At 45.8% G+C, this 26,925-nt stretch overlaps 1 protein-coding gene across 1 annotated transcript; it reads left to right on the top strand.

Annotated features, from left to right (window-relative positions):
• The first annotated feature begins 2,698 nt into the window (after window positions 1–2,698).
• KIF18B (kinesin family member 18B) lies at window positions 2,699–26,925 on the top strand. Its single transcript, XM_066628814.1, has 16 exons — window positions 2,699–2,731; window positions 5,713–6,049; window positions 8,541–8,695; window positions 10,074–10,178; window positions 11,593–11,703; window positions 13,585–13,782; window positions 15,265–15,441; window positions 17,218–17,292; window positions 18,220–18,332; window positions 19,403–19,526; window positions 20,459–20,568; window positions 21,725–21,951; window positions 22,073–22,628; window positions 23,747–23,845; window positions 24,511–24,602; window positions 26,711–26,925. Exons 2-16 carry the CDS (start codon window positions 5,725–5,727, stop codon window positions 26,746–26,748), a joined length of 2,505 nt encoding a protein of 834 aa, XP_066484911.1. The 5' UTR covers window positions 2,699–2,731; window positions 5,713–5,724; the 3' UTR covers window positions 26,749–26,925.

The raw sequence follows: 26,925 nt of genomic DNA, 5'->3' as shown, positions 1-26,925 counted from the left end.
GCCAATTGTGACTGAAGCTATTCCATGTTTTTCCAACATGACATCATCTTGGACGTTCCTGGAGCCCCTGTGAAAATCTACTTTCGGTGGTCACTGGGAGATACATGCTGATTCCTGGGAACTCCAGGTCAATCCTGCAGGCGTAGTATCCTCCGTGGTATAGCTAGAGGGGGTGTAAAGCACTAAGTTTTGCAGGAAGCCTCACAGTGGCTTGCTAGCGGACCCTCCCCTTTTGAGCCATTCCTGGCAGTGGGTGCAAAATGGAGGCATACACACAGTTTGGAATGTTGGGCTTCATGGCTGCTTCATACATCTGAATGGGGGGGGGAGGGAGAGTAAGTTTTCAAAAAGGAGCCTGGAATATATATTTGTACTCTTGGAATGCACAAGCTGAATTTAAATGTTTATAATAACTTGACAGTTACAGATGGCTGAGTTAGATTCAAAGCAATGCACACTTTCTTGAGAGTTAGCCCCATTGAACACAATGGAACCAATTTCCGAATAGACAGGCACAATGTGCCTATTCAAAACTGTTTAACAGGGTTGGGAACTTGAGTCAGTGAAATCGGAGTCGCAAAAATGTGTGATTTTGGGTGACTCAGCACATGGAAGACTGAAAAAGACTTGAGTCAGGACCCCTGACGCGGCACTCATCCCCACGCATGCACGCGTCAAGTGCATCTGGGTAGCATCAAGTCTAATATATTGAAACCTTATGGGGCCAGCATTCTGACCGGGCCAGCAGCAGGGAGGTTCCAGGGAGGCAGGAAAGGTTTAATGTTGCAGTGAATGGGGGAGGGGGGACAGGTTCTCTTTACCTGTCTCTGATCATTGGAAGCAGAATGGTCAGTCTGGCATTTTTATTGGCTGAAGGAGAGCAGGAGGAGGAGCCAAAGGGGATTCTTGCCTTACAGTTGGCTGGAGGAGGATGGTGGGGAAGTGGGGGGAGGCAGTTCATAACGACCATGCTTTCTACCATGGTTGGTGGGGTGGGGGAAGCCTCACTGAAAGTCCAGCTAAAGTGGGACTACTTCTGAGTAGGGCTGCAAAGGATCAGGTTGTTATGGTAAGCCTCCCAGCTATTCACGTGACCTTCCTCCCTCTTGCCGCTTCTGTCCTGCTCTCTTGCTGTCCCACCCACCCTTCCCACCCTGTTTACAGATGGGTTGGGACAGCAGGGGAGTGAGTAAAGAGAACTCCAACACACACACACACACTCCTTAGCAACAGCCCCGTTTTTTCCACTGTGGGCTTTTCAAAGGGGTGGTGGTGGCTCGCATCGTGTCTTTTAGAGTCACAAGAGTGACTGGGTGACTTGGAAAGTGCCCCTGTTATGATTCATTTTCGAGTCGAATCACGGGGGGTGGTGACTCGACGTCTCAACTCGAGTCAAGCCGCGCTGGACTTGCCCATCCCTGCTATTTAATAATCTCACCTTTATGTTGTCAACAATTTTTTGGTCCTCAGAGAGCGCTGGATTCATTCCAACAACGATGTCTTCAAACCCACCATTGTTGAGCTTGATCGAAGTCCCTGACACCTCATGTAGCAATTGTAACACCACGAAGAGAAACCATCTATTGAACTTCATCGGTGCTTGTGCCTCTTACACCAGTCTCACTTGGGGGGAAAAATTGGTACACAAGGGTTATCTATACAGACATATTACATCCACATTCACGCACAAAACCCCTGTATATTTTCTGACAGAAGAACATGGTTCTATTAAGAACATGCAGTTGTTTGTTAGTGAGCTTCATAGTACTGTATGTTCAGAACTGTATGTATACATAGTACAGGTATCCACAGATTTGGTATCCATGGTTTCAGTTAGCCACAGATACCATGGATACCAGGGACACCTCTTAAAAAGTTAGGGGAACATTTTTTAAACTTTCCCCTATCTTTTTTAAGGTGTCCCCAGTATCCACGGTTTCAGGTATCCATGGGGGAGTCCGGAACAGAACCCCAGTGGATATCGGGGCACACCTTTACTGTGTACATAGTACTGTATATTCATATGAACTAAATGGGAACTTCTGACTGACTGTTAAGGATTCCACCCCTGAGACCCTCTATGATCCCTCTCCGAAGGGGAGGGTCCGCTTGCACGCTGTGGTAAGACTCCCTGCAAAACGTAGTGCTTTGCACCCCTCTAACTACACCACTGAGCAGCCTTATGTCGGAGGGAATTCTTCAAGGAGGGGGCCACCACTGAAAAGGCCCTCTTGCAAGTCCCCACAGGCGGTGAGGCCTATGCATAATGTCTGTGGCTGGTCTGTCTTTTGGGGGCGAACGCCATGAAAAGTCACCCCTCAATTTGCCTCACAGGTCACCCTGGTTAAGCCATTTCTGCCCACCGTACGCAACAGGGAACCAATGCGTACACCTGTGGACTGGGCAGAAATGGGTCAAACTGCCCCTCAGACAGGCAATCCCAGTGGAAATCCAGTCACAATCCAGCACTTTGCTCCATAAAGGCACCCCACACAAAGGCACACCCGACACTGCTTGTGAGTCTGCACTGAATAGATCTATGTTCCGAAAATAACGGACACTTGGAAGAGTCTCCTCACGCAGGAACTACAACTCCCAGCATGCGCGGTGAGGCGCCATCTTCCTTTCCTCTCTTGGATCCAAGAGACATAGACTGACTGGCCAATAGGAAGCGGGCGCATGAGATTTGAATTGAAACGTGGGAGACAGGAGAACTGCAGACTGGAGCACGGTAAGGGCATAGGGGTGGGCAGGGTTAGGCTCCTGACCCCCCCCCCCCGCAAGTGGGCAGAAGTGCCTCTGGGGTGTCCCCACTTTATTAGGTTGCTTAGCAGGCCAGGAAAATTTAACCCTAAATTGGTCTGCTGTTGTGCCTTGCTTGGACTGCCTGTGTGAAGCTTTCTCTGTCTGGACTTAGTTCTGATAGCCAGCCAGTGCATTAAAGGCTCTGCAGCAGGTATGGATCAGTGTCTCAACCAGTGGTACAGGTGCCACCAGTGGTACTTGATGAGGTGGTGTCCGGTGGAACTCCTGGCCACTTGCTGCCCAGCAGCGAGACCCAGAATGTGACACAACAAACAGCAGTAGGAGGCTCAGCTTAGTGGGCAGAGCTCTAAAGCATGCTTTTCCATGCTCAGAAAACCATCCCACCCACCCTGAGCCTCTCACTGGTGTTTGTCGCACTGGTGTTTCTTTGTTGGGAGGCATCTGGCCTCCCAACCCAGAAGTAACTGGTGACGATGCAATTGCCAGTTACTTCCAGTGGTAATACAAATAGGTGGACATGTGAAGTGGTACGGTGGACAACAGACTTTGAGAAACACTGGTATAAATAAAAGTTCTGATGGAGAAGAGCATGTTTGTGTCCCTGCAGCATCAGAGGTTGGGGTGGATGTGAGAAAGACTGTCTCTGTGTAGGTACCCAACATCCTTGCCCCTTCCACTATTATTATTATACTACTTCATCACAGCCTATGCTGGGCTGATTATGGTCTGCAATTCAGGATGTAGCCCAAATCCTGGGAATCCCAGAGATATCTGCATAGGATTCTCGCTGTACCTAGCAACTTTGTTTTCTGGAGCTGAGCTGGTGTGATTTGCTGAAGCCCTTGAATGTCGAGGTGTTTCTTCAGACTTCTAGGCACTACTTCAAGGGCTCCATTGACAATTGGCACAATATTTACCTTCTCCAAGAGATGCCTAAGTTCTGTTTGCAGGTCTTCGTATCTTGTCATCTTTTCATGCTTTTTGTCTTCAATTCTACTGTCACATGGGATTGCAATATCATTGAGCCAAACTTGATTTTCCTCCTTGTCAACTACTACTAAATCCGGTGTATTGTGTTCTAGATGTTTTTCAGTCTGCAATCTGAAACCTTTACCCCAAAATGTGCATTGGCTCTTGGCTGGATCTCTCAATTTCCATTTCAACCCCTGAGTCTGTCTTGCCCAAATATGCACTTGTTAGCCAAAATGCTGCTTTTTTTTCCTGACTGCTGGAGAGGGTGGAAAGATACGCCTTTTTCCTTCCCATCAGGTTGAATTCCTTAGACCCTCCTAGGGAGGATTTCCATCAAGAAAATATCCTTTGGTTCGTTTGCAGCTCTGTCTGTGACTTCCTGTCTGCTAGCCAGCCCTTTAATGTGAGAGAGCAACCAGTCAGAGATCAGCCAGACAGCCCATATTCATGGTCTTAACAAATCAGTTCATTAGCTAAGTTTCTATAATGGTAAATCCATCCTCTAATTTCATTATATATTAAATAATAATATAGCTTTCTGCAGAGGAACAAGAAAATGTCACAAGTCTTTAGATAACTAAAGGTGAAAGTTTCCTGCTTTCTTTATTCCTGTGCCCTACACCAGCTTTGTAAACAGCAACTTACCTGTTGTGAGTAAAGGAAATGCCACTAGGCAGGACATTTTGTATAAGAGAAAAAGGTCCCTTTTTCTTTCAAATAGAAATGTATTAGGGCAGGCGGATTTCTATACTGGGCAGGGGGGCTGCTACTACGTATTTAAAACACTTGCGTCTTGCTGGTCAGCTGAAGTGGCTACCAAAGTGGTTTACATAGAATCAAACTATAGGAAATCATAACAGAAAATGATTGTATGGGAAGGGGGCATATATGCCATCCCTTCTTTTTTGTCCTCTCAAAGGGGAGTTGGTGTTTCTGTGGCCATTATAGTTGGGGTGCAGTCAAGATTAAATAGTAGTTTTGGTGGACTTATACTGCTCTGTCCCCAATATTCTCTAGATTCTCCTCTAATGGCCCTCTCCATTCCTATCATTTATGTTATAATTTTCATATTTCACCACTCCCAGTTCTGGAAGCAAATGGATTGTGATATTTAAAAACCTGAAATGCAAAGATGAAATTTGGCAGATACAATTTAAAAGCGGGGATGCAAAGACTTTAGATTTATCTTTCCTTTGGGAAAGAATGTCCAATTTTGGTTGCCCAGCATTCAAAATTGCTGAATTCTCAATTTGTACAACATTTTCTTCCTACCAAATGTCGACCCATTAGAAATTTACCATTTCGCTTGACTTTAAGTCTCCTGATCTGTCCCTTAAGACATAGATTGGGGGGAAAATAATGTGTAATGGGACCCTTAGGACAGAGTCTTATGCACATGGTCTGAATCTTAACGTCAATGTGACTAGGCTACCTTACTACAAAGCCATCAGAAGTGATTGCTCTTTTCAGAGAGGACAGCTGTTATTAAAACCCACATTTATAATCTTGCAACAAATGAATGCATTGATTAGCCAGTACAATCAATCAATGAATGCCTTTGGCCCTTAATCCCTGGTGGTTGAACAGAGCTGTAAATTTGTTGCCTTCACAGCATTAAACGAAGACAAATTTATTGTCCTGCATTCAGTTCCAGGCTATGATCTTCAGGAAGGTTGTTGAGACATTGGAAAGGCTTTGGAGAACTATGTGGCTGGTTAACACAAAAGTGCTATTTGGTACTTCCACCAGGGTTACATTGCTCTTTGACAAGTAGATTGCTTATGAAAGGAGGGTTGCATTATCTCAGGATCAGCATTTTGTACTGATATATGTTGATTCTCACTTGCCATTCTGTTGGCTAGTATGCAATTTGGAGAGATGTTTCAAGAGCTCTTCACAGTCTGCTGGGGAACAAGGAGAATGCAGGTCTGGTGTGGCACATGTTGATGTTCTTCTGTCCTCTCTTTGACACAGTACTCTGGAACGATGGTACCTGGGCCACCTGTTGAAGAGGGCAGTGTGACAGTAGTGGTACGGGTGCGACCACAGACCCCAAGGGAGCAGGAAGGGAACCGACAAAATGTGGTGCAGGTAGTGGGTGAATGCATGCTGGTATTCGACCCAGAGGAGCCCAGCCTGCCAGGAATCTTTGCAGGCTTCCAAGCACCTGACCTTGCCCCAAAGCGGAAGGGCAAGGACCTGAAGTTTGTGTTTGATCGAGTGTTTGGTGAGAGTGCTACCCAAGCAGAGGTGTTTGAGAATACAACCAAACATATCCTTGACGGCGTGCTGAATGGCTACAACTGTTCCGGTAAGCAGGACAAGTAGTTGCTATATAGTGTTGTTCTGTTAAGGTGACATAGAGTTAAGAAAAAAGACTAGAGTAGCACACTACTTGGCACTTCCAGTACTGAATCTGAAGCTACTGTTGATTGTCTGGATGCCAATAGGATACCTACCATAGAGAAGGGGTACCGTAGATACTTGGGGTAGTGCAACATTCCTATTTGACTGGCATTGGCATTAGAATGGCATCTTCATTTGATTCCAGTTTGAATGGCATTGGCATCTTCAATGGAATACTGGAAGTACCAATCAAGACTATTGGAACTAGCACCATTTATGGAGCAATTTCAGAGTGTTTGTTGCAAACAAGGCATCACACTTGCTTTCCTTCTCTTCTCTCCACTGTCATGGTTTTGCCTATTTGATTTTGGGCAGAAGATGTTCATAGTCCAAAGGTTTCATTAACATGGGGTCTTCCCACTGAATCTCCCACTGGCTGCATACTTAGCATTGCCTTTGCAGTGATCCTCCAGGGCAGTGCTGAGAGGGACCATGTTCTTCTCCAGGAAATGTGGTGCTTCTTCACAACCTGAGATTACATCAGAACTATGCATATAGGCACGCCTCAGCCATACATGTGAAGTAGATGCCATCTGCCTCAAGCAGTGTGGGGTCAGGATTATGTTACCACTCCTTCAGCCAGAGGTCTGTCTGCCAACTGAAAGTCCTCATACTTAGTTACCAGAGGAGGGAGATCTTGACTGACTTCCTTGCTCCACTTCTCTCCCTCTCTCATACGTACATCCCCATAAACCATGTGCATGCACACTCAAGGCTGAGCAAGGTGTCAGAAATAGGAGTCCAGTTGCTTTTTGAGTTAAAGCACTAGGCAAGTTGGTTTTAATTAAAACAAAGAGGAAGATTTATTGGGAATATAAATGGAACAATACAAAAAAAATCAACTTCTGTACTGGAGAACAAGAGGCAAAGTTCAAGACAAAGTAAAAACAAATTCAAACTAAGATTTCCATGTCTTAACGAATGTACTTACAATTCGGCATCCTCCTGGCACTGGAGGAAAAGATTCTCCTAGAGTTAACTCTGTCCTTGTTGGAGAGTATCATGGTTTACACTTTGGCTGAGCTGGCATCTTGCTCTCTCAACCCAGCAGGGCATCCTCCTTTTATTTCATTTTTGGAAGCCTAGCATCCACAAGCACTGATAGGCTGGTTTGAAATTAACAGATACAGTGAGCCCTTGGTACCTGCAGGGGATCCATTCCAGGACAACCACCACCATGCCCAGGACCAATCTCCATGAATAATTAAATTCGCGACTAGAGGGCCTCAGAGGACCTTCCAAATGTGACCAAAAGTGACTTCCAGTTGCATCCTCAAGGCCTTCTGAGGCCCTCCAGCTGTGTGCACAGCATCCACAAATGCTAAAATCTGCAGATGCAGCACCTGTAGCTGAGGAGGGCCCACTGTATGAAAATTTCTCACTCCTAAACCAGCTAAGCGACTGGACCAATGATCAGGTATAAACTAGATTTCAGTTAAGGCTATTGTTCAAATGTGACAGGCTGCCTCTTAAGTCTCTGTATGCAAAGAGCCATCCTTTAGAGTCAAACAAAAAAGTTTTCTCAAGAGAAGTGCTTGCGCATGGCACTGTCCAATAGACCAGCCACAAGGTGGCAGCTTAGCTATTAAGATGGAGAGGCTGATTGGTTCAAGTAATGGAGCAGCTATTTAGGTAGTTATAAGCTTGCCTTAGTGCTCTCTCCAACTGCATAAATTGTATGCAGGCTGATGTAAGAAATGTAGAGAGGCTGGATTTCTAAGCCTGCCTTTCCCAGTTCTCTTCAGCAGCAGAATTAAATACTCATAATGGCAAAGACAAGGGAACCATCTGCATTATAGCAAACTCAAGTCAGACCTCTGGACAACCTTCAAACCATCTAGCCCAGAGGTTCCCAAACTGGGGCATCGTGATGCCCCATCCAGGGAAGCCCTGTCTCTGCCTTCTTAAGGGGCAGGGAAGAGCAAAGGCAGCAACACAATCACTGCAATTGCACTGCTGCTGGGGGTTAAAGAGGTTTTTCTTCCCTTACCTGAGACAGTGCTGACCTCCTGGGGGGACTGCCTTTGTGTTGCTGCCTTTGCCCCTCCCCTGCAGGAACTTACAGCAGTTTCCAAACTCCCAGAGAATTTGGGAATTCTAGCCGAAGGCCTTCACAAAACCCATGGTTTCTTGCATAAGTGTCTAAAACTCAGAGAGAAGAACAGAATGAAGTTATTCCACAACATAGGAGCAGAGCCTTTGCTGAGGTGGTTTCTAGCAGGTGTTGATTTCCCAAATTGAGGGAACCTGGACTAGAGCTCTCAAAGGTGGCCTCAATGGGCAAGTAGGTGAATACAGGGTGAAAAGGGCTTCAAATCTTTCTTGAGAAGGCACCCTTAATGGCTCATGTATATTAGGGCACTACAAAACATAGTTCTGTTCCTTCTCTTCCACAGTGTTTGCCTATGGTGCAACGGGTGCTGGAAAAACGCACACTATGCTGGGATCGAAGGAGGATCCAGGCATCATGTACCTCACCATGGAGGAGCTCTATAAGAAAATAGAGGCCAAGGAGGAGAAGCATTGCGAGGTGCTCATTTCCTATCAGGAGGTACTGGACTGTCCTGGCTCATTTCGTACCGCTTTCCCCCCCCCCAAAGCTTTGGGTGAAGACATCTTCACCCCCAGCATGAATTCTGCTTTGCAGTTTGCCTGAGAAGTCAAATATGCCAGCCAAACATTGGATCAGCTCCCAGTCGTGCTGTTCCACCTGTGCTTCAAATTGGCTGTCTGCCTTTTTTTTTTTTAATGTGGCATATCTGCATTTATGCATTTAACTTTCATCTCAAAACACCACCACCCACAAAGATTTTTAAAACAGTTGCAAAATTGCTGCAGGGATTGGGAGTGGGAGAGGAAGTGAAGTATGTTAGTGTAGTCACAGCTGCTAGCCAATTTACTTTCTCTGCCCATCCTGGAACCATGCAGAACCCATTTTTGTTCAAAGCTTGCTCCTGGAGAGGAGAACATGCATATATTTTTCCAGGTGGTGATGGGTTACCTCTCTTGTAGCATGGGTACCTATGCCACCTCAGCCACAGTCAAAATGTTACATCTTTTAAAAATTATTATTCTACATGGCATTCTAATGCAACTCAGATTTATTTATAGCTTGTTGGCAGAGCTTGCATTGTGAACACTCTTTATTTATAGAGATGCCTGTAGTACCATACTGTGAAGGCTACACCCTGAGTTCACCAATATAATTTTTTAAGAATCTCGAAAACTGCCCAGTTGGCTGTTGAGTTTGTTTGTCTGTACATTTATCGTGTTGCCTTTTGATTCAAAATAGTCAAGCAGACTTACAAACTATGAAAAGTGAGGAAAGAACCATTAAAACTCTAAATAGTAAAATGCCACTTGCGAAACCCTAGAACAGCAATAAGATAGCAGTACAACACTCCAGTTAAAACTGATTAGTGCCCCTTGCCTGCATAAGGGTGAAATTATTAAATAATGTCTTTAACTGCAAGGCTGCCCTGTTCAGAGTAGGGGCAGGGCAAGTCTCCCTGTGAAGGAAATCCCATGTTGGCAGCTGCAAAAGCCATGCATCTTAAGAGATTCATCAAACAGAGATTCATCAAAGTCTGAACGCTTACTGGAGGTGATGCGACCTTTTTATCTTTCCTAAAGAGCCAACCTCGGATCTTCAGGTGCCATAGCACCTGAATAGACATTTAAATGTTTTGGGTTCTCATGTCAAATCTCTCAGTGCCCCAAACACTGGTTACCCGGTACTTGACTTTTTCTGAGTTTAAGAAGCATGGTTAGCTATCCTTGCAATATAAGCAGATAAAACTTCATCACTCTTTGGAGCCAAAAGTGGAGGGCTGTGTTCTTCACCTTCAGACATAGCAGGCACTAGAGCAGTGATGGCTCCAGGAGGCCAATCTAATTAAGCTTCATTGGTGCTCGACTCTTGTTTCTAGGTTTACAATGAGCAGATCCATGATCTCTTGGAACCAAAGGGCCCACTGGCCATCCGAGAAGACCCAGAGAAAGGAGTCGTGGTGCACGGCCTCTCCTTTCATCAGGTGGGTACGAGGACTGCCTTTGCAAGGTGGTCAACACTGGGCAGGTTTCAAAAATGACTTAAGCTGGAACTGTACTCACTTATTTGAAAGTAAGTTCCATTAAATTCAATGGGGCTGACTTTTAAGTAGGCATGCTTAGGATTGTGCTGCTAGAGACTTGCCAGAACAAAATAACCCCTGTCCCAGGACTCCTCGGCATAGTCAGGTTACTGCTACTTAATATTTATGTAGACCCAGACATTTGCAACATACTGTACAGGACAGTTTCATGTTTTGTTGTAACCCACCCAGCAGTCCCTTTAATGGGACCAAATGAATCTTTTTAATAATAATGTTATTATTATTACATTTGTTAACATTTATATCCTGTCTGCCATCATGCAGCTTGGGGTGGCATATGTGGGGTTCACTGGCAGGCATCCATTCAGGCACTGGCTAGACCTAGTGCAGCTTAGTTACAACAAAGTGGCTGTATCATATGCCCACCAGCCATGCTTTGGGCTTCAATCTAGGATTGGGGTTGGGCAAGAGAGGGAAGTGAAGAAGGGAGGTTAGGGGATGTGAGAATAGGGTAGGGCAGGAGTTCCCAAGCTTGCTGTGGTGCTCCTCACACTCACAGACACACTGCACAGCCTCTTCTTGGTTCATCATGCCAAGATTGCACAAAATCTTGCACAGTCTTGGCTCAGCAAGTCAGGGGGAAGAAGCCATGCAGTGCCCCTGTGAGCGTGCGTGGCCAGGGTGACCAGCTACAATGGAGGCCACAGTGCCGATACCTTTAACCATTGTATAGAAGAAGGAATTTGGGCAGGTGCTGCTTTTTCCATGTTGAGCTGCACCTGCCAAAATTTGCTCTTCTATACAATGGTTAAAGGTATGGACACTGTGCTCTTCATTGTATCTGGTCCCCTGGCCACGGTGTCCAGTTTGAGAACCACTGGGGTAGGAGATGGAGAAAGAGAAGCTAATGAAGTGGATTGGGGACAGGGTGTGTAAAGTCGGGAAACATTTGAAATGGGTCATGATGGAGGTGAGGGGAACAGCTGGAGGAGAGCATGGGGCAATTCCTTGTATAAGGGGCACATAGGGGAAAACACAGTGATGGGCAGGCTATGTGCATATTGAGATTTCTCATTGCACCATGCACACATGGAATTTGGAGCTGGAGCTGGAATTCACCGTTCCATTTTCAATCTCCCTCCCCCCTCCCATTTCTTTAGCTATTAAGGTCTTCCCATCAGCAGGGCTGGGATGCTTCTGCTTACGCCCTATGACTATTTGTGGCAATGTATGAGGAACCCATTGTACAATAGATTTCCCCTGTGCCAGGGATGCTAACGGGGTAGCCATTCCCGATGGCTGTGCCTACAGAGCGTGTCTTATGGAATGACTCTTGATGCAATTCTCTTTTTAGCCCAAATCTGCAGAGCAACTTTTAGAGATGCTGGCACAAGGAAACAAGAACCGTACGCAACACCCCACTGACATTAATGCTACCTCTTCGCGCTCCCATGCGGTCTTCCAGGTAAGTGTAACAGGATTGTTTAGAAGCCGTTATCAGCCTGTTTGGAGGCCCTGCGGTTATTTATTTTTTCACATTTTTATACCGTCCTTGCTCCAAGGTGGTGTACTTGGCTCCTTTCTTCCTTGTGTCCTCACAGCAACCCTGTGAGGTAGGTGAGGCTGAGAGAGAGAGACTGGCCCAAAATCACCCAGGAAGCTTTGTGGCTGAGTGGACATTTGAATCTGGATCTTCCAGGGCTAAGTCCAACTTCAGAACCACTAACCTATCCTGGCTCTTAGGTTCTTTCTTCCCTCTTGCAACTCACCTTTAAATCAGCCACATTCCCTCCCCTGCAAGGGTTTCATAATCATTAGGTCTTGCTGCCTTCATTCTCTGCTTATGGAGCTTCCTGGAGGTAGCTGGCTAGCTGCTGATGGAAACAGGAGGCTGGACTAGACAGATCCTTGATCTGGTGCAGCATGGTTGTTCTTTATAGTCTGATGGGAGACCCAAATTCTGCATTTATGCACAGTATTCATTTATTTTGCTGAGCAGGGCACAGGGCCATCCATGAGGCCAACTGAGGCAGTTGCCTCAGCCAGCAGGTTGGTGGGTACTGCCACCTCCATCCACCCGCTTGCCTCCATTGTTTCTTTCCCCTTCCACTCTCTGGATTGGAAAAGGAAGAGGGGGACAGAGCAGAAATTGGGAGTGGTGGGATACAACATTCGTGACCTCTTCGTTTTGCAGTGTAGGGAGTGGGGTGGGGCAGTTGCTAGTACATTACCAAGTAAGGAGGGCAGCATTTGGCAGGCTGACTCGGACACAGGGAAGTCTTGCGTAGTCCCTGTGTTAGGCTCAGTGTTTAGCCTGCCAGATCTCTACTTGACAAGGCACAAAGCATATCTGCCTTTCCCCTTGACTGAATCTGACAAGATCAGTTTTGTTGATTAATGGCACTTAGACTATGGAGCAGCTCCTTGCTTTCTGTATAGAGACTTTTGTTCTGTATAGAGACTTTTGGCTTCCATTGAGGTAGGGGTGGGTGTGTGTGTGTGTGTGTGTGTGTGTGTGTGTGTGTGTGTGTGTGTGTGTGTGAGACCTTTCCCAGTCCCAGAGTGGTTTGAAACTCAAAACTGAGATTTCCTCTAAGCATCAATCTTTAAGAAGTGACTTGATGTTGCAGGGACTCCTTCCTCTCCCTGGCCTGTTCCGGGTAGGAAGGGCCTTGCATTGTGTTGGATGCTGTAGCAGCAGTCCTGGGCTAGTGCTTAACTGGTGTTCCCCAAATGTCTGATAGTCAAAGCCCAGTTTTTCCAAATTCAACTTGAAGTTGTATGTCGCTCTTACCCCACAAAAGGTTGGTCATTAAATTGTGTAAGCGTAAGAAACACCTGCCTTTGCAGGAGGCTCTCCATGCCATGGGTTGCTGACCTGAATGTGCCCCCTGACTGGAAGGATGAACTCTCAGAACAGTGACTCTAGGAGAAATGCAACAGTCAACCCCCTTTCAGGGCATTTCATTCTCTTGTATCTGCACCAGGAGTGAGTGCATGACAGAATCACACCTGATGTGACAAAGCAGCAGAATTAGCCACTCTCCACAGAGGTTGCCTGGAAGGGGCATTAGCTCTGTGGTAAGCACCTGCTTTGCCATGAGGAGGTCTCCATTTCAATCCGGGACTTCTTTAGTAAGGTTGGAAAGTCCTCTCTTGGAATACCTGGAGATCTGCTGCCAACTAGTGTACATGATCCTGATCTAGATTGACCCATGATCTTTGCTTTGGTATAAGGCAGCTTTGTTGTAGAGTATATCTTCTGCTATTTGCACAGCCCAAATATGCAATTTGGATAGCTCTGCTGTCCGCATCAATGGACTAATAAAGCCTTTTCCCCTTGCAGATTTATGTGAAGCAGCGGGATCGCGTGATGGGCATTTCTCAGGATGTGCGAGTGGCCAAGATGAGTTTGATAGATTTGGCAGGCTCAGAACGGGCTTCTGCTACAAACACCAAAGGAGAGAGGCTCCGTGAGGGTGCCAACATCAATCGCTCCTTGCTGGCCCTCATCAATGTCATCAATGCCCTGGCTGATGCCAAGGTAATGCCCTTGTTACCTCCCTCTGCCCCAAACACCTTGGGTTGGTGTGGCCTGCCCAGGATTTGATGTCCAGGGACATTTAGATAAGTGATGGAATTGTCACTTAATGGCATGATTATTTTTAATGTTTAAACATGCTGTCCTGTTCGTAAATGCTCCAGCCGGTTGAGAAAATACAAGAGTATAAAATATATGAATTTATATAGAGTATAAAGTAGAAGTATAAAATAATATAGTATTTTATTTACTAGTATATAAAATATACTATGAAGTATAAAATAATGTATAAAATAAAGTATACAATGAGTATAAAATAATGAATATTATGAATGATGAATGTATAAAATAATGAATAATGAGTATAAAATAATGAGTATTATTATTATTTTCATACAATTATGAGTATAAGTATAATAATGAGTATAAAATAATGAATAAATGCAACAGACAATAAATGTTCAAAATGAATCATGAATGAATCAAATCATGATTTGAATCATGATTCATGATCAAATCATGAACAAATCAAACATGATCAAATCATGATCATGAATGAATCAGAATGAATCATGAATATGAGTATTATAAGTATTATAAATATTATGAGTATAATAATGAGTATAAAATAATGAATAAATGCAACAGACAATAAATGTTCAAAATGAAGTGATAAAAATAGATAAAGATTAAAACACAACCTTGCAACCAAACAAGAAAGTTTTGTATCACTTCTGGACAATTTCAAAATGGGCCCAGGTCTGCCTGGAGGAAAGGAACCAACACAGACGAAAAAGTTTGCACCAGTTAGGGGGTGGATAGATGTTGAGAGAGGCGCTTGGCCATTGGGGTGGAACAATGCAGTGTGATGATATCACATCAGGCATTGTGCGTACCTAGACATGACAAGAAGAGGGAGTAGATACAGAGGCAGTGATGACATCTCTGTATGTGTCACTCTCATAGCATCTGGTTAAGCTCTTAACTTACCAGCTGATAGAATCTAAGATCTCATCAAGCAGTGCTGAGTAACACTGACTCAGCAACAATCCCTTCCTTGGATACATTTCATGTAAGAAAACATTGGTTGAAAGGTTTTTCCAGAACTTATCCCATGGCATTCTGAATTTTCCTACCTGTTCTGGTCAAATATGGATTTGAGAGAGCTAAATTCTCACATCACTTTGGGGGCACTGATACTATGAATGTTTATGTAAAAACATTGCCAGGATTTAACATGCCCAAAAATCTTCCACTTATCAATGACTCCCTAAGCATGGAAACCGAATGAGAGCCACAGAAAATGGAATGCCTGAAAACTAGCTTTGCAGTTGTAACACAGTTTTGTCACAATGGGGTGCATTTATAAGAATCGCCACTGAAGAATTACAGGAAAATATCCCTTCATTGTGACATTTCTCTGGTTTTTGTAGGAACTAGTTTTGTAAATGAACTCTCTCTCTCTCTATCTCTCTCTGCTTACAGAGCAAAAAACCTCACATTCCATACCGGGACAGCAAGCTCACACGCCTTCTGAAGGACTCTATTGGCGGAAACTGCCGGACTATCATGATTGCAGCCATTAGTCCCTCCGCACTATCGTATGAGGACACATACAACACCCTCAAATATGCCAACCGGGCCAAAGAAATCAAACTCTTAGTGGGTACCAAAGAGAGAATTTGGTGTTTGGTTGACCATTGGTCTGACCAAACATGGCAGTTCTTATTTTTATCTTAAGCCTGAACCTGGTGCCTGTCTTAACTTGTCCTTTGCTAGAACTATGTGTGCTCTGAATTTTAAAAAACAACCAAAATTCTGCATCAAGAAAAGCTGAATTCTGCAGTTTGCATAAATCATGGAACTGAGCAAACTTAATCAAAATAAGAAAATTGATAATTTTCCTATAGACAAAAAGCTACATGTGTCACTAAAACCCTATCTGTCTGGTTACTGGACATCTGGCTGAGGTTTCTACCCCTCTGATTTCAGACATTCTACTAGGCATTGCCCGTATACCTTTGCACTCTTCCTCACTCTCATGAGGGCTAGAAACTTGCTTGTTGGAAAATATGGAATCCGGGTTCTCAGAATCCTGACTATTTCAAGCATTTGCAGAATACCCACACCGAGTGGTTTCCAAAGAAAGATAGTCATGATCAGGCAGCATTCCTGTACAAACTTTCCAGCTAGTAAGCTCCACTGAACACAAAGGGACTTTTGAATAAATATGCATTGTTTTGCACAGTAAGTCCCATTGAAATTAATGGGGCTTTAGTTAAGTTAGTCACTAACTTATCTCACTGAATGGAGTTTGTCATTAATAATTTCCTTTGGATACAATCTGCCATTTTCTCTTAACGTCCCCTTTCTGTCTCATAAGAACAGACCTGCTTGATCAGTCCCATCTACTCCCACATTCTATTTTCACTATTGACCACCCTGATGGGCAGGGTGGTGTATTTTCTGTAATCACAGAAACTGGAAGTCACTCTAGACCAGGGGTGTCCAAAGTTTTTGGCAGGAGGGCCACATCATCTCTCTCACACTGTGAGGGGCTGGGGGGAAAAATTAATTTACATTTCAAATTTGAATAAATTTACATATGAATATATTAGCGATGGAACTTATATTAATGAATGAAGGTCTTGCAATAGCTCAAGTCCTATAAAAGGCCTTGAACAAAGCAAGGTCAGCCTTTCCTTTGCTGCTGCTGCATCACAGATGTGAAACAGCAAGCAGTGGATGGAGCCCTCGTCCCACAGCTCACATGAGAGGTCAAACAGTTGGCTGTTACGCTGAGAGCAGTTGCATCAGGCCAGTGTGGGCTCTAGCAAGTCTCCGGAGGGCCAGAGGCTCATTGGAGACTGGGGGCTCCCTGAGGGCCGGATTGGGAGGCCTCGAGGGCCACAAGTGGCCCCAGGGCCGTGGTTTGGGCACCCCTGCTCTAGACCAATGTCAGTGTATTGAAAAGCTCGGCATTCTTTTTTAAGAAAGCAAGTTTCTAGTCCCTATGATTGTGCCTTCCCTTTCCTCAACCAAAAAATGAGATGGAAGTTATTTTCCACCTACTGTGTAACTGAACTTTATTCCATTTTCCTTCATGTGCATCACACAACCTGCAGCATCTGTGGGAGCCTAGGAGATGGGGGGGGGGCTTCTCAGCAAGGGAGTTGCAGTGGATGATAGGGCTTATCTCTGTTCCCTGAAATTTGCTACATGAGCTGCTGTTGAATGTAGGCAGGAACAGACAAGAGCTGGATTGGTGATTTGGGCCTCTGGTCCACATTATAGACATATTCCCCCCCCCCCCCCGGATCACACCACAACTTTTTGAACCTTGGTGACACTTTAGGATGGAATTGCAACTTGTGCAAGATGGTTAAATCCTTTCTTCCTCTTCCTAAATGACTTTCTGTGTCCAATCCTAACCTTCAGATGAAAAGTAACGTGCTAAGCTTGGACTGCCACATCAGCCAATATGCAGCCGTTTGCGAGCAGCTGAAAGCCGAGGTGAGGAGTCCTAATATTGGTCTCTTGAAGGGATAGTGTTCCAGGGGCGGGGGTAGTCCTTGGGTCAAACCACAGGATGTTTCCTTTACATATGAGCCTGGCGATGGGTGGGCATTGCCCCACAACAAAGACCTTGCCTTCCTGTCTCTACCGTTTCTCACCCTGTCCTTATGTGAACAGGCACAGGCCTCTGCTCAGCCTTCTGGTTACACCAGCAAGAGTACATACAGCCACCTGCAGTTCTGGGCTGCATTGCTCATTCTATCTTCTTCTTGGAGGCACTTCTGGTTTTCAAGTTCAGAACCCACACGGAGTCAAATCTGCAGGTTCTGAACCCACAGATAGAAAGGGCCCAACTGTATTGTCCTTCAGTCTTGTTAGAGTTCTGTGACAGTGCCCTGCAGTCAAGGATACAATAGCTGCTTTTGCTATTTTGTCCCCCTCTCCCAAGTGCTTCAGAACTGCTTTCTTCCTCCTGCTCCCTTGGTGGTGTTTGCATTGGATATGCAAACCACCCTGCCCCAGTCTCCACCAAGAGAACTATAGGGAACTGGGAATGTTGCTATTTCAATCCTTCCATAGATCATGCCCAATCCCAGCATTTCATCTGAAGGCACCATGACAGCAAAACCTTTTGGTTTTTATTTTCCACATATTTACACTGCCCTTCCTCCAAGGAAGCTCAGTGTGGTGTACCTCGTTCCTTCACAACAACCCTCTGAGGCTGGTGAGGCTGAGAGATAGTCCAAAGTCAACCAGGAAGCTTCATGGCTGAGTGGGGATTTGAACCTGGATCTTCAAGGTCTGAGTCCACACTATATCATCCTGGCTCTCCAAATTTTTACAATCTGGAGTGTAGACAGTGCCCTTTGACCTTAGGATTTTCACCTATACCTGAAATCAATTATTGTTTTTTCTCCCTTTCAGGTGGCAGACCTAAGAGGGAGGCTCCGAGTTTATGAGGAAAATGCCCTGATGGTTAACTCCCATATGCCAGCACTTCTGGTTCATTCTAGCCTTGAGCAGGATGAGATTCTCAGGTAAGGCTGCTGGTTCTAAGGAAAGACAGGGAGAGGGGCAGTGGATATTGAAAGGCTGCATCCTGTTCTGTGCGAATGACTTGATGCCTTTTTAGTATGTGCTGATCTGTAAAAAGTCACCTATTTGAAATAAGGGCTTCTGAACTGAGCCAAAAAAAGGACCCTGAATTTGAAGGAGCTGTTTAGGCACTGGCCTCTGCAGCCATTTTTGCCCAGCCCACAGGTGAACACATTTGGTCCCTGTTGCATATATGCAATGTTGGGCAGAAAGGTTTAAACTGGAAACCAAGTCTTCTATTGTTTTGTAAGAAGCTTGGTTGACATGGTCCTTTTTTTCTGTCATAATCATGAGCGTTAGAAACTTGCTTTTCTTCAGAAAATAATACTCTTGGTAATTCCCAGTGTTGGGGAGTCCACTGTGAGAAGGATGTTGTCCAGACAATCCAGTGTTTGCTGATTGTACCCTCCAGTAAGAAGAAGGGTAGAGACAATCAGGTGCCTGCCCAGGGTGGGAGAAGTATGGGGCAGAGAATGAGAGCTAGTGTAGTGTCCAGGACTGAACTATGAAACTGGAATTTCTCAGTTTGGGTATCACCCCTGCCATGAATTGTGTAGGTGGCCTTTGGCAAGTCAGTCTCTCTCTCTCTCTCTCTCTCTCTCTCTCTCTCTCTCTCTCTCTCAGCACCCCCATCTGCAGCATGGGGATTATACCAGCTACATTACTAGGTTGTTGTAAAGTTTACAATAAGATGGTGCAAAGTGCTCTGAATACTCTAAACTGGTATATAAGTGCTAAGTATTACACTGATGATATGAGAGTCCAGGAGTAAATGTGAGGCCCAAATAGTGAGTAGAGTCATAAATGGAAGCAAGTCTCCTCGCACCATGTTATAGGTTGGACCCACGTGTCTCATCCTTCCCTGTTCAGTGAAAATTTCTAAGAAAGGCTCAAATGAAGTGTGGACCCAGTGATTCCTCTGCACAGAGGGTGGGCGGGGCCACCAACTTGGTATGAACAGTTGATTACTGGTAATCCTCTCAATTTACCTGTCCCCTTGTGCCTGCTACAGGTTAAAGGAGGCTGGTTTGGGCTGTGACATCCCAAATGTGAGTGATGCTGAGACAATGACACCCTTGCAGCTGTTGAAACCAAATTGCAGCCCTTCTCGCTCAAGAAAAAGCAAAATAGAACAGGTAAGGGCGTGTGGGGTTGTGTGGCGTGTCTTAAGTCAAGACGAGGTGTGTTGGTGGTCAGCTACTAGGCCTTCTTTTAGCCTTCCTAGTCCTTTTCTCCTTGAGTCTCTGTTTCCTCTGACTGTCCTTACTTTGAGCCCCATCCAAATACTTCCCCTGTCCTTTTCCATAGGTTACTGTGTTTCCTGTCTCCTAGCCTCCCCACCTCTTGGGCTCTCTCATTTATGTCCCCTTTCTCTGTCCTTTCTTCCTTCCAGTCTAACCAATCTCCTCCTGTAAGCTTTCCACTTGTGCAAATTTTGCTCTTAGTCAAAGCAGCCTATTTCCCTCACAGAACTATGTGTCAACATGAAGGTTCCCCAAACTCTGCTTACCACCAGGCAAACACTTCTCCCCATCCAAGTCCATTGGCATGTGCAGAGAAGCTTGAGGGGGAAAGGCAGGGATTTCTCTCATTTTGTGCTGGGCCACAGAGAAGATAAGAATTGGCTCTTTCTTCAAACCTCAGTGGAAATGAAAAGATGCACCCTGCCTCTCTCCCAAGCCTCCTGCATTTGCCAGAATCCTCAAAGGAGAGGTGAAGTTTCTTCCATTTGCATGGTGTTTTGGAGAAAATAAGAAATAGCACAAAGAGACTCTTGCTGTTCCTTACCTTCCCCACTCCACAGTGTCTCCGGATGTGTGCTGCTGGATACTCTTCTTGTCAGAGGGTGACTGGTGCATGGATTATGGATGCTTGGTTAACATGCATAGGGTGTCTCTTCCTCTCCAGAATGTCAGGGGAATGTTGAGTGTTCATGACATCACAGCAACTCAACCAATTGCTGGGTGGGAGCTCATGAGAAATGGGCATATTTTAGACTCTGCTAAGTAGTATAAATCCTACAGTTGCATACCCCCCTCTGCCTTTTGCTTGCACTGGATGAATTCAGGAATCGGAAAAGCAACCTGGATGTTCAAGCATAGAGTCTTCAAATCCGGCAAAAGAAGAGGAGAAGCTGAGAGCTTGGTTGCAGGAAATGGACAAACAGCAACTGGAGAGGTGAGGCAACATCTTCCCACCCCTTCTGTTCCGGGCAGAGAGTAAGCAAAGCCTGCAGCCTTGCGTACCACAATGAATGCGTTGCATCAGAAGATCCCTGCTGGGTCAGACGAGAGGACCCTCAGGCCCAGCATTTTGTCCTCCACAGCAGCCAACCAGATGACTCTGGAAAGCCTGCAACCAGGGCATGAAAGTGAATAGTTCACACCTCCCCACAGGAGCCATTACAGCAATACCTTCACTTTGCTTTTTTAGTCACTTACAATCAACCACATTTCAAATTTCATCCATGTGCTTTCCTCTTTTGTCCAGTTTCATCCAACCTCCCATGACGTTTGTCAATGTTATGTTTTAGTTTTGTTTCTGTTTGTTTCACACACATTCACATGTGTTATATAGTTGTTTACATTTTTCACCTGCCAAGATAAATTAACACGCTAAATAAGGCTATGCTTTGACATTCCTCCATTTTTTAACTTTCATCCAAGTTCTGGTCCCTAACCAGATGAAAGTGCAAGATATTGCTGTACTTGGAAGCATACCATCCTTGAACATGGGTAATGTCTCCCTAGCTATTGCCCTTGGCAGCTGCTGATGTGTCCGTATGTGGGAAAAGTTATTTTCCAGCCCTGTACGCTAGTGGCCATTGCCACATCATGTGACAACAAATTCCATTCATTAGTGATGGAGTCTTTGGGTAACAGCATTAAAAAGAGGAAGGATCACTAGAGAGCTGCCTGAGGCCGAACCATCGCATTGTGGTTAACATGTGCGTGGCCTTGGCATCCTTGCTTCTTATTCCCTAATTAGTTAGGGGTGGGCAGCATGATGAGACTAGGACTTTGAAGGGAGAAAGGGTTAAAATCCCTGTCACTCACACCACAGGCCTGATCTAGATGTCTCCTCCTTCAGCTGGTGCTTATGGAATGAAAAGAAGAGACCAGGGCAAGGCACATAGTGGTAGTTTGACCCTTAGAGGCAGTCACCTGGTGTGAAAGGACTGAGTATTCTCCTGAGCTGGAAACACAGGAACTTTCTTGATGGGGAAAGGGATGCGGAGGAGTCAATAGCCCACCCCCCAGTTTCTTTTTACTGCATGTACCACTGCCCAGGTATTCTCCAGTTGTGATTCTGTGGTCTTTTTGTTTAATTCCAGGCTAGCGGCCACCATCTTACGCGTGGCGCAAAGGCAGTATGCTCTACTGAAAGCCGCCAACCTCCTCACCTCAGATACGATAGCAGAGTTTGAAGAGGTGAACTGCTTGGTTCAGAGGGATTCTGGTGAGAGCTCCAAGGCTTCTCCTGCAGAGGGACAAGTTGAGAAGCTGGGCGTGGGGACCCAAGTTGACCTGGGTCCTGAAGTGCAAAATCTGGTGGATAATGGTGAGCAGCAGGGAGGCTGAGCATTGAATCAACAGGAATGGGGCTTTCTGATGGCAGGGTTTAGGCCATGTGCATGTGTGAGCACAGCAACTTTTTCTTGCTTTCTTTATCTCCACTGCAGCAATGCTCCCGGCTCCCCATCCCACATCAGAGTGTGCCAATCTGGTGTGCAGTTCTGGAACTCTGCTTGCTCCTCCAGAGGCCATGCACGTCCAAAGCACAGTCTTCAAGACCCCTCGCCTCCCAACAAAGAAGAGGAGGAAGTCGACAGAGAGCACAACACCGTCTCAAAGGAGTCCCCCTTCTGCCCAAAAGGGGCGGGCAAAGCGCAGGAGGAAAGCCTGCCCATCTCCCCAGGAACTGGCCCCCCTGAAGGAATGGGCAGCCTTTGCACACGTGGATTGCACCAGCACTCCTGTTAAAGTGAAATCTCCCAGTCCAACCAACCTCCATACCCCACAGGTCTGCCCACAGACTGTCACTAAGTGCCGGGTACCCCTGGCCACGTCAGAGGCCCAGAATTGCTCAACACCAGCTCCTCCCCGAGGCCTGAACACCACCTTTGACCTCGGTGAAGATCCCTGTCCTCCCCAGTCGAAGCTCTGTGCTCCTGAATTTCCCGCTTGGGAGAATGTCCAGCACTTCTCTAACCACCAAGGGGCACCTCTCATACCCAGGTGGGTGCCACTGAGCTATTTATAACCATACACTGGGTCCCTGACTTATGGACATCCCAGTGTACAATGGCTGCACCTACATTTTCGCACAGGCCCAGTCTTGTGTTCTTGTGCAAGTGCAGTAGTGCTGTTCCAACTCATGTCCACTCCGACTTCCATACAAACCACTGGAAAGGAACCAAGGTGCAAGTTGGGCAGGTCTCCAATTCAATCCCTGGGATCTCCAAAGAAAGACCCCTATGAAAGCCTGGAAAGCTGAAACCAGTCAGTGTTAACCTCACTGAGCTGGATGAACTAGTGGTCTGACTTGCCATAAGGTAACTTCCTAGGTGCTAAAAAGACATTTAACAAAATTAGGCATGACGGCTTGTCGAGTTTTAGTTCTATGGCATGACCCTGTTAGCAGGCTGAATGTTGAAAGTTAGAGCACATGCTTTGTAGTATACAGGTTAGGTTATGACTGGGGAAACCTAGGTTCAAATCTCCACTAAGCTATGGAGCTTATTGGATGATTGGGGCCAGTCACCTTGCAGGGTGGCTGTTGGGATAAAATGGAGGGAGAATTATGTATGTTGCCCTAAAATCCTTGGAGGAAAACCCAGATAAAAATATCATAGCAGCTTTTTATATGGCCCTAGATTTGATCCTTGACATCTCCAGATTAGGGAACTAGGACCACAAAATCAACAAATCTGGTTTTTGTTGGTAAATCCTTCAAATTCAGTACGCTTCACCATTGGCTAGTGATCAGATGCAAAAATGTCATCCTGAAAAAAGTACAGTAATACTTTAAGAATGATAATAAAATCTACCACTCTTTTGGAAGACCATTTTTCATATTTCTCCTTAAATTTGGGAACAGCTTCAACATTGATAGGCCAAACAGAGCCAAAGTGGCCTCAGAAAAGCTGTGTGACTCAGCTTTCACATTGTGTGACAGGTTCAGGTCGTCAAGATTTGTTGACCTTGATTTTTTGACAAAATCCTGCCTTTGTTCTGCACCTCCTTGAGTGCCACTGATAACCAGAGCTTTCTCTCATGGTGGGGGGGGGGAACACAACATCCAGATTCAGTTAATGTGTGGTCTTGCATTATTTGTCCAATCTGATTTGTTTCAGAGCTTCCATGCCAGTGTTCAGCATGAAGGGCTCCTCCATCCCGCGTTCATCATCCTTGGCCTCCAAAGCCTCAATGCAGAAGAGGAGGCGCGCCACAAGGTATGTCATTCCCAGCTTTGAGCTAAGTTTCAATGGGGCCACATATGCAAGGGAGAAAGGGAGGAATTCTGAAACAAAGACTAGGCTTCAGACTACAGCCAGGGATACCACTCTTGATTGCTTCCCTGCGTGAAAAAAGAATGCCCTGCAAGCAGAAAACTAACACAGCAAGAGCCTTTTTTCCCCTGATGTGCTAATTGTTTTACCTGCAGGGAATTTACATGGTGGAGCATTCAAAAAATTACCAGTATGTAATAAATTCTGTCTCCTGAGATCCTAGTCACCCCATTCTCCATCATGTATCCTCTAGACCATTTGTTCCCTACAGTGGAGGCCCGGGAGGCTACTGCCTGGTTTATAAATGCCCAGGGGTGTGGCTATAATGGTGATTGGGCAGCAGTGTTTCCCCCCCCCCCAGCAGCTTGTTTAACCCTTGATGCGCACAGTCTAATCTGCCCTGTCAGTCTTGCAAATCAACCAAAATTGGATCGACCTACTGGTGGGTCCCAGACTCGCTGTTTGAGAACGACTGCTCTAGCCTCTGTTTTTAGTTTAGGGGGTTTTCAGAGAATTTACACAGTACTGTCCCTGCCCCCAGTCTTCACTTTCTGTACTACATCTATAACTAGACATGGTTCCATGCCTCTCCTTTTGCCTCTTTCCAGTTCGGCCTCTCACTCGCTAGGCGCCCCACGCAGCCGCATCGCCAGGCTACAAGGCAGCTCGGTGAAGCCTTCGCAGTCCGGGAGTGTGCCAGGTAATCTGGGTCTGGAAAGTAACGGGCAAGACCTCTGTGATAACATGACCAGAGACACAATGTCAGTGACAGCACACATTTTGCAGGCAGAAGTTCTTGGGTTTAATCTCCAGTATCTCTAGGTAGGGCAGAGAAAGTTTCCTGCCTGGAACTTTCAGCAGCCAGCATCAACAAACCTGATCTCGATGCACCCACAGGCTGACTCAGTATAAAGTAGCTTCCAATGTTCCAAGCAATTAAGTCCAGTTGAAGCTCAACCTAAGAGTACTTAAACTCCTCTTTTTCCAAGGGAAGACTTAAGGCAGGGATGTCATTTCATCCACAGGTCCAAGAGTGTTCATGGCATTTGCTGGGGGCCAGAAGTGACCAGAAATAAGCACTTTTTTCTCATTTTGGAACTCATTAGCTCCAAATGACTGAAGAGAAGATACTCAAATCCTGATCATATCTTCAAGATACGAGAGAGCCCAATTATCACACAGGCCACCCTTTTCAGCATTGCCACTTCTGCCAAGACATCACTTCGCAGCTCAGCAGCTGTTGTGGTGCTGGGAGAGCCCAATTATCACACAGGCTAGATAAAGAGCTTCCACTGGCCATATTCAATCTTATTATTGGCATCTCTGACTTAAGGTGATACTCAGTCAGGAGGTCAGACCCCTTTTTAAAACACTGCACAACCCTACCCATGAGTAGGTTTTCTCCTGCTGGCTCTGCCTACTGCAGAGTCAATAAATGCTTCCTCTCTACAAGGCAAGGCTATTGTCCCATTTTGTTTGTAGTGCTGCTATGGTACTAGTTGCTACCCAGAACAGTAGAAGCAACAAGGTCCTTGCCCCAGAGAGCTTGCGTACCACATTTGACAAAGCTGGATAAGGAGCTCTGTGATTGGCAAGCAAACTGTGTGTAGCAGTTGCTTCCAGCCACTTCAGTGGTGGCATACCTGAGGGGAAACAGGTGCCCTGGATGCCAGGCTAGGAGGGGCAGTGCTGCGCCACTGTCCACCCCCCAAGGCCTTGTAAAGTCCTCAGAGGGCCAAAAACATGGGACCTTGGATGGGACCTTCTAAGCGCATTAAAACATCACTTCCAGTTTCCTCCGATGTCTTTACAAGGCCTTCAGAGGGTTGGGAAGGGTGTGTGCTGCCACCCCACCTCCAGAACGGAGGTGGGGCGGCAACTCTGCTAGTGGGGGGGTGGCAGCCTTCGGTCTTGGGCAGTGCTGGGGCCAGGATTGCCACTGTGTGGAAGGAATTCTGGGGAAGAAACAACCAGGTGGAATTCTGGGGGAACTCAAAAGTGCCTTCACAGAATTTGGCTGTCCTTCTGGGAATGTTTTGTCTTGGTTTACAAAAACATATCCATAACATGGGCAAACAACTGGGCAGTTTCAGTGGTGCCCCAGCATCTTCTATCCTGTCCTATCCTTTTTTTCATGTGGTTGGAGGGAAGGGACTGAACCAAAAGTCACAAAATTTAGAATCAAGGACTTAATATGTAAAGAGCAGTTATAGCAGGTTCTCCATCCATGGTGTGAGCCCAACTTTGCACAACAGGCATAAATACCAGCTAACTGAAAGCTGCTTAGCTGTCAGAACTCCCCCAGCCCTGATGCTTCAGGCAGGCTAATCACCAACTTTATGTTAAAGGAGCAATTAGATTTAAGATTCCTTTATTTCCCCCCCTCCAAAAAAAAAAAGCACACCATTTAATACTTGTAGCAAAACTGCTCCAGGTTCTGGAAGGATGTGTGACATCACAGACACTGGTCAATTGGTGCTTTCCCATCCTGCAACCTGGCAGAACCATTTTGTCAGAACACAGGAATGGAGTGAAAAAGGTATGCCTATGTTGAACGTGGTAAGGGCACTTCAATCTGGCCCTACTACTTTCCAACTGGTACAACTTCACCCCTAAGTCTTGCTTGCAGCAGCTTGGCTCCTTGAAACTATGTGTGCTATCAGGTGCTAGGCAGGCACTCCCAAATCAGCACATTCTGATTTTATTGGCTAGAACTGAGTTGGAGACCATCAGAGATGTTTCCATGTGTCCTTGGATAGGTCACTATTGGTAGACTTGCCCTCCTTCTACGCTTTGTTTTCTCTGCAGGAGCTGCCTCTTACAACCTCATGTGGAAATGGCGTTAGAAAGATTCTGTCGTCCTGGAGGCTCCGCACCATCTTCAGCTGTGTCTTGCTCCATGATGGTTCTGTACTAATGCTGCCTTGAAAATTATCACTCAAAACTCTCCCTCTCTATCCTATCATCTCTGTCTGTCATACGAATAACTGACAAACTGTCTCTGTGCCTTCTGACTTTAGCTT

Source organism: Tiliqua scincoides, chromosome 5 (genome assembly GCF_035046505.1).
Source record: "Tiliqua scincoides isolate rTilSci1 chromosome 5, rTilSci1.hap2, whole genome shotgun sequence".
Taxonomy (NCBI): Eukaryota; Metazoa; Chordata; class Lepidosauria; order Squamata; family Scincidae; genus Tiliqua; species Tiliqua scincoides.
Note: the sequence above shows the minus strand (reverse complement) of the source record. Positions and strands in the feature narration are given on the sequence as shown.

Excerpts from the sequence above, each read along its gene's own strand:
- KIF18B (XM_066628814.1), top strand. The coding sequence starts at position 5,725 with ATGGTACCTGGGCCACCTGTTGAAGAGGGCAGTGTGACAGTAGTGGTA. Across the intron at positions 8,696-10,073 it reads TGCTCATTTCCTATCAGGAG|GTTTACAATGAGCAGATCCA; the intron begins GTACTGGACTGT and ends TCTTGTTTCTAG. Across the intron at positions 10,179-11,592 it reads ACGGCCTCTCCTTTCATCAG|CCCAAATCTGCAGAGCAACT; the intron begins GTGGGTACGAGG and ends TTCTCTTTTTAG.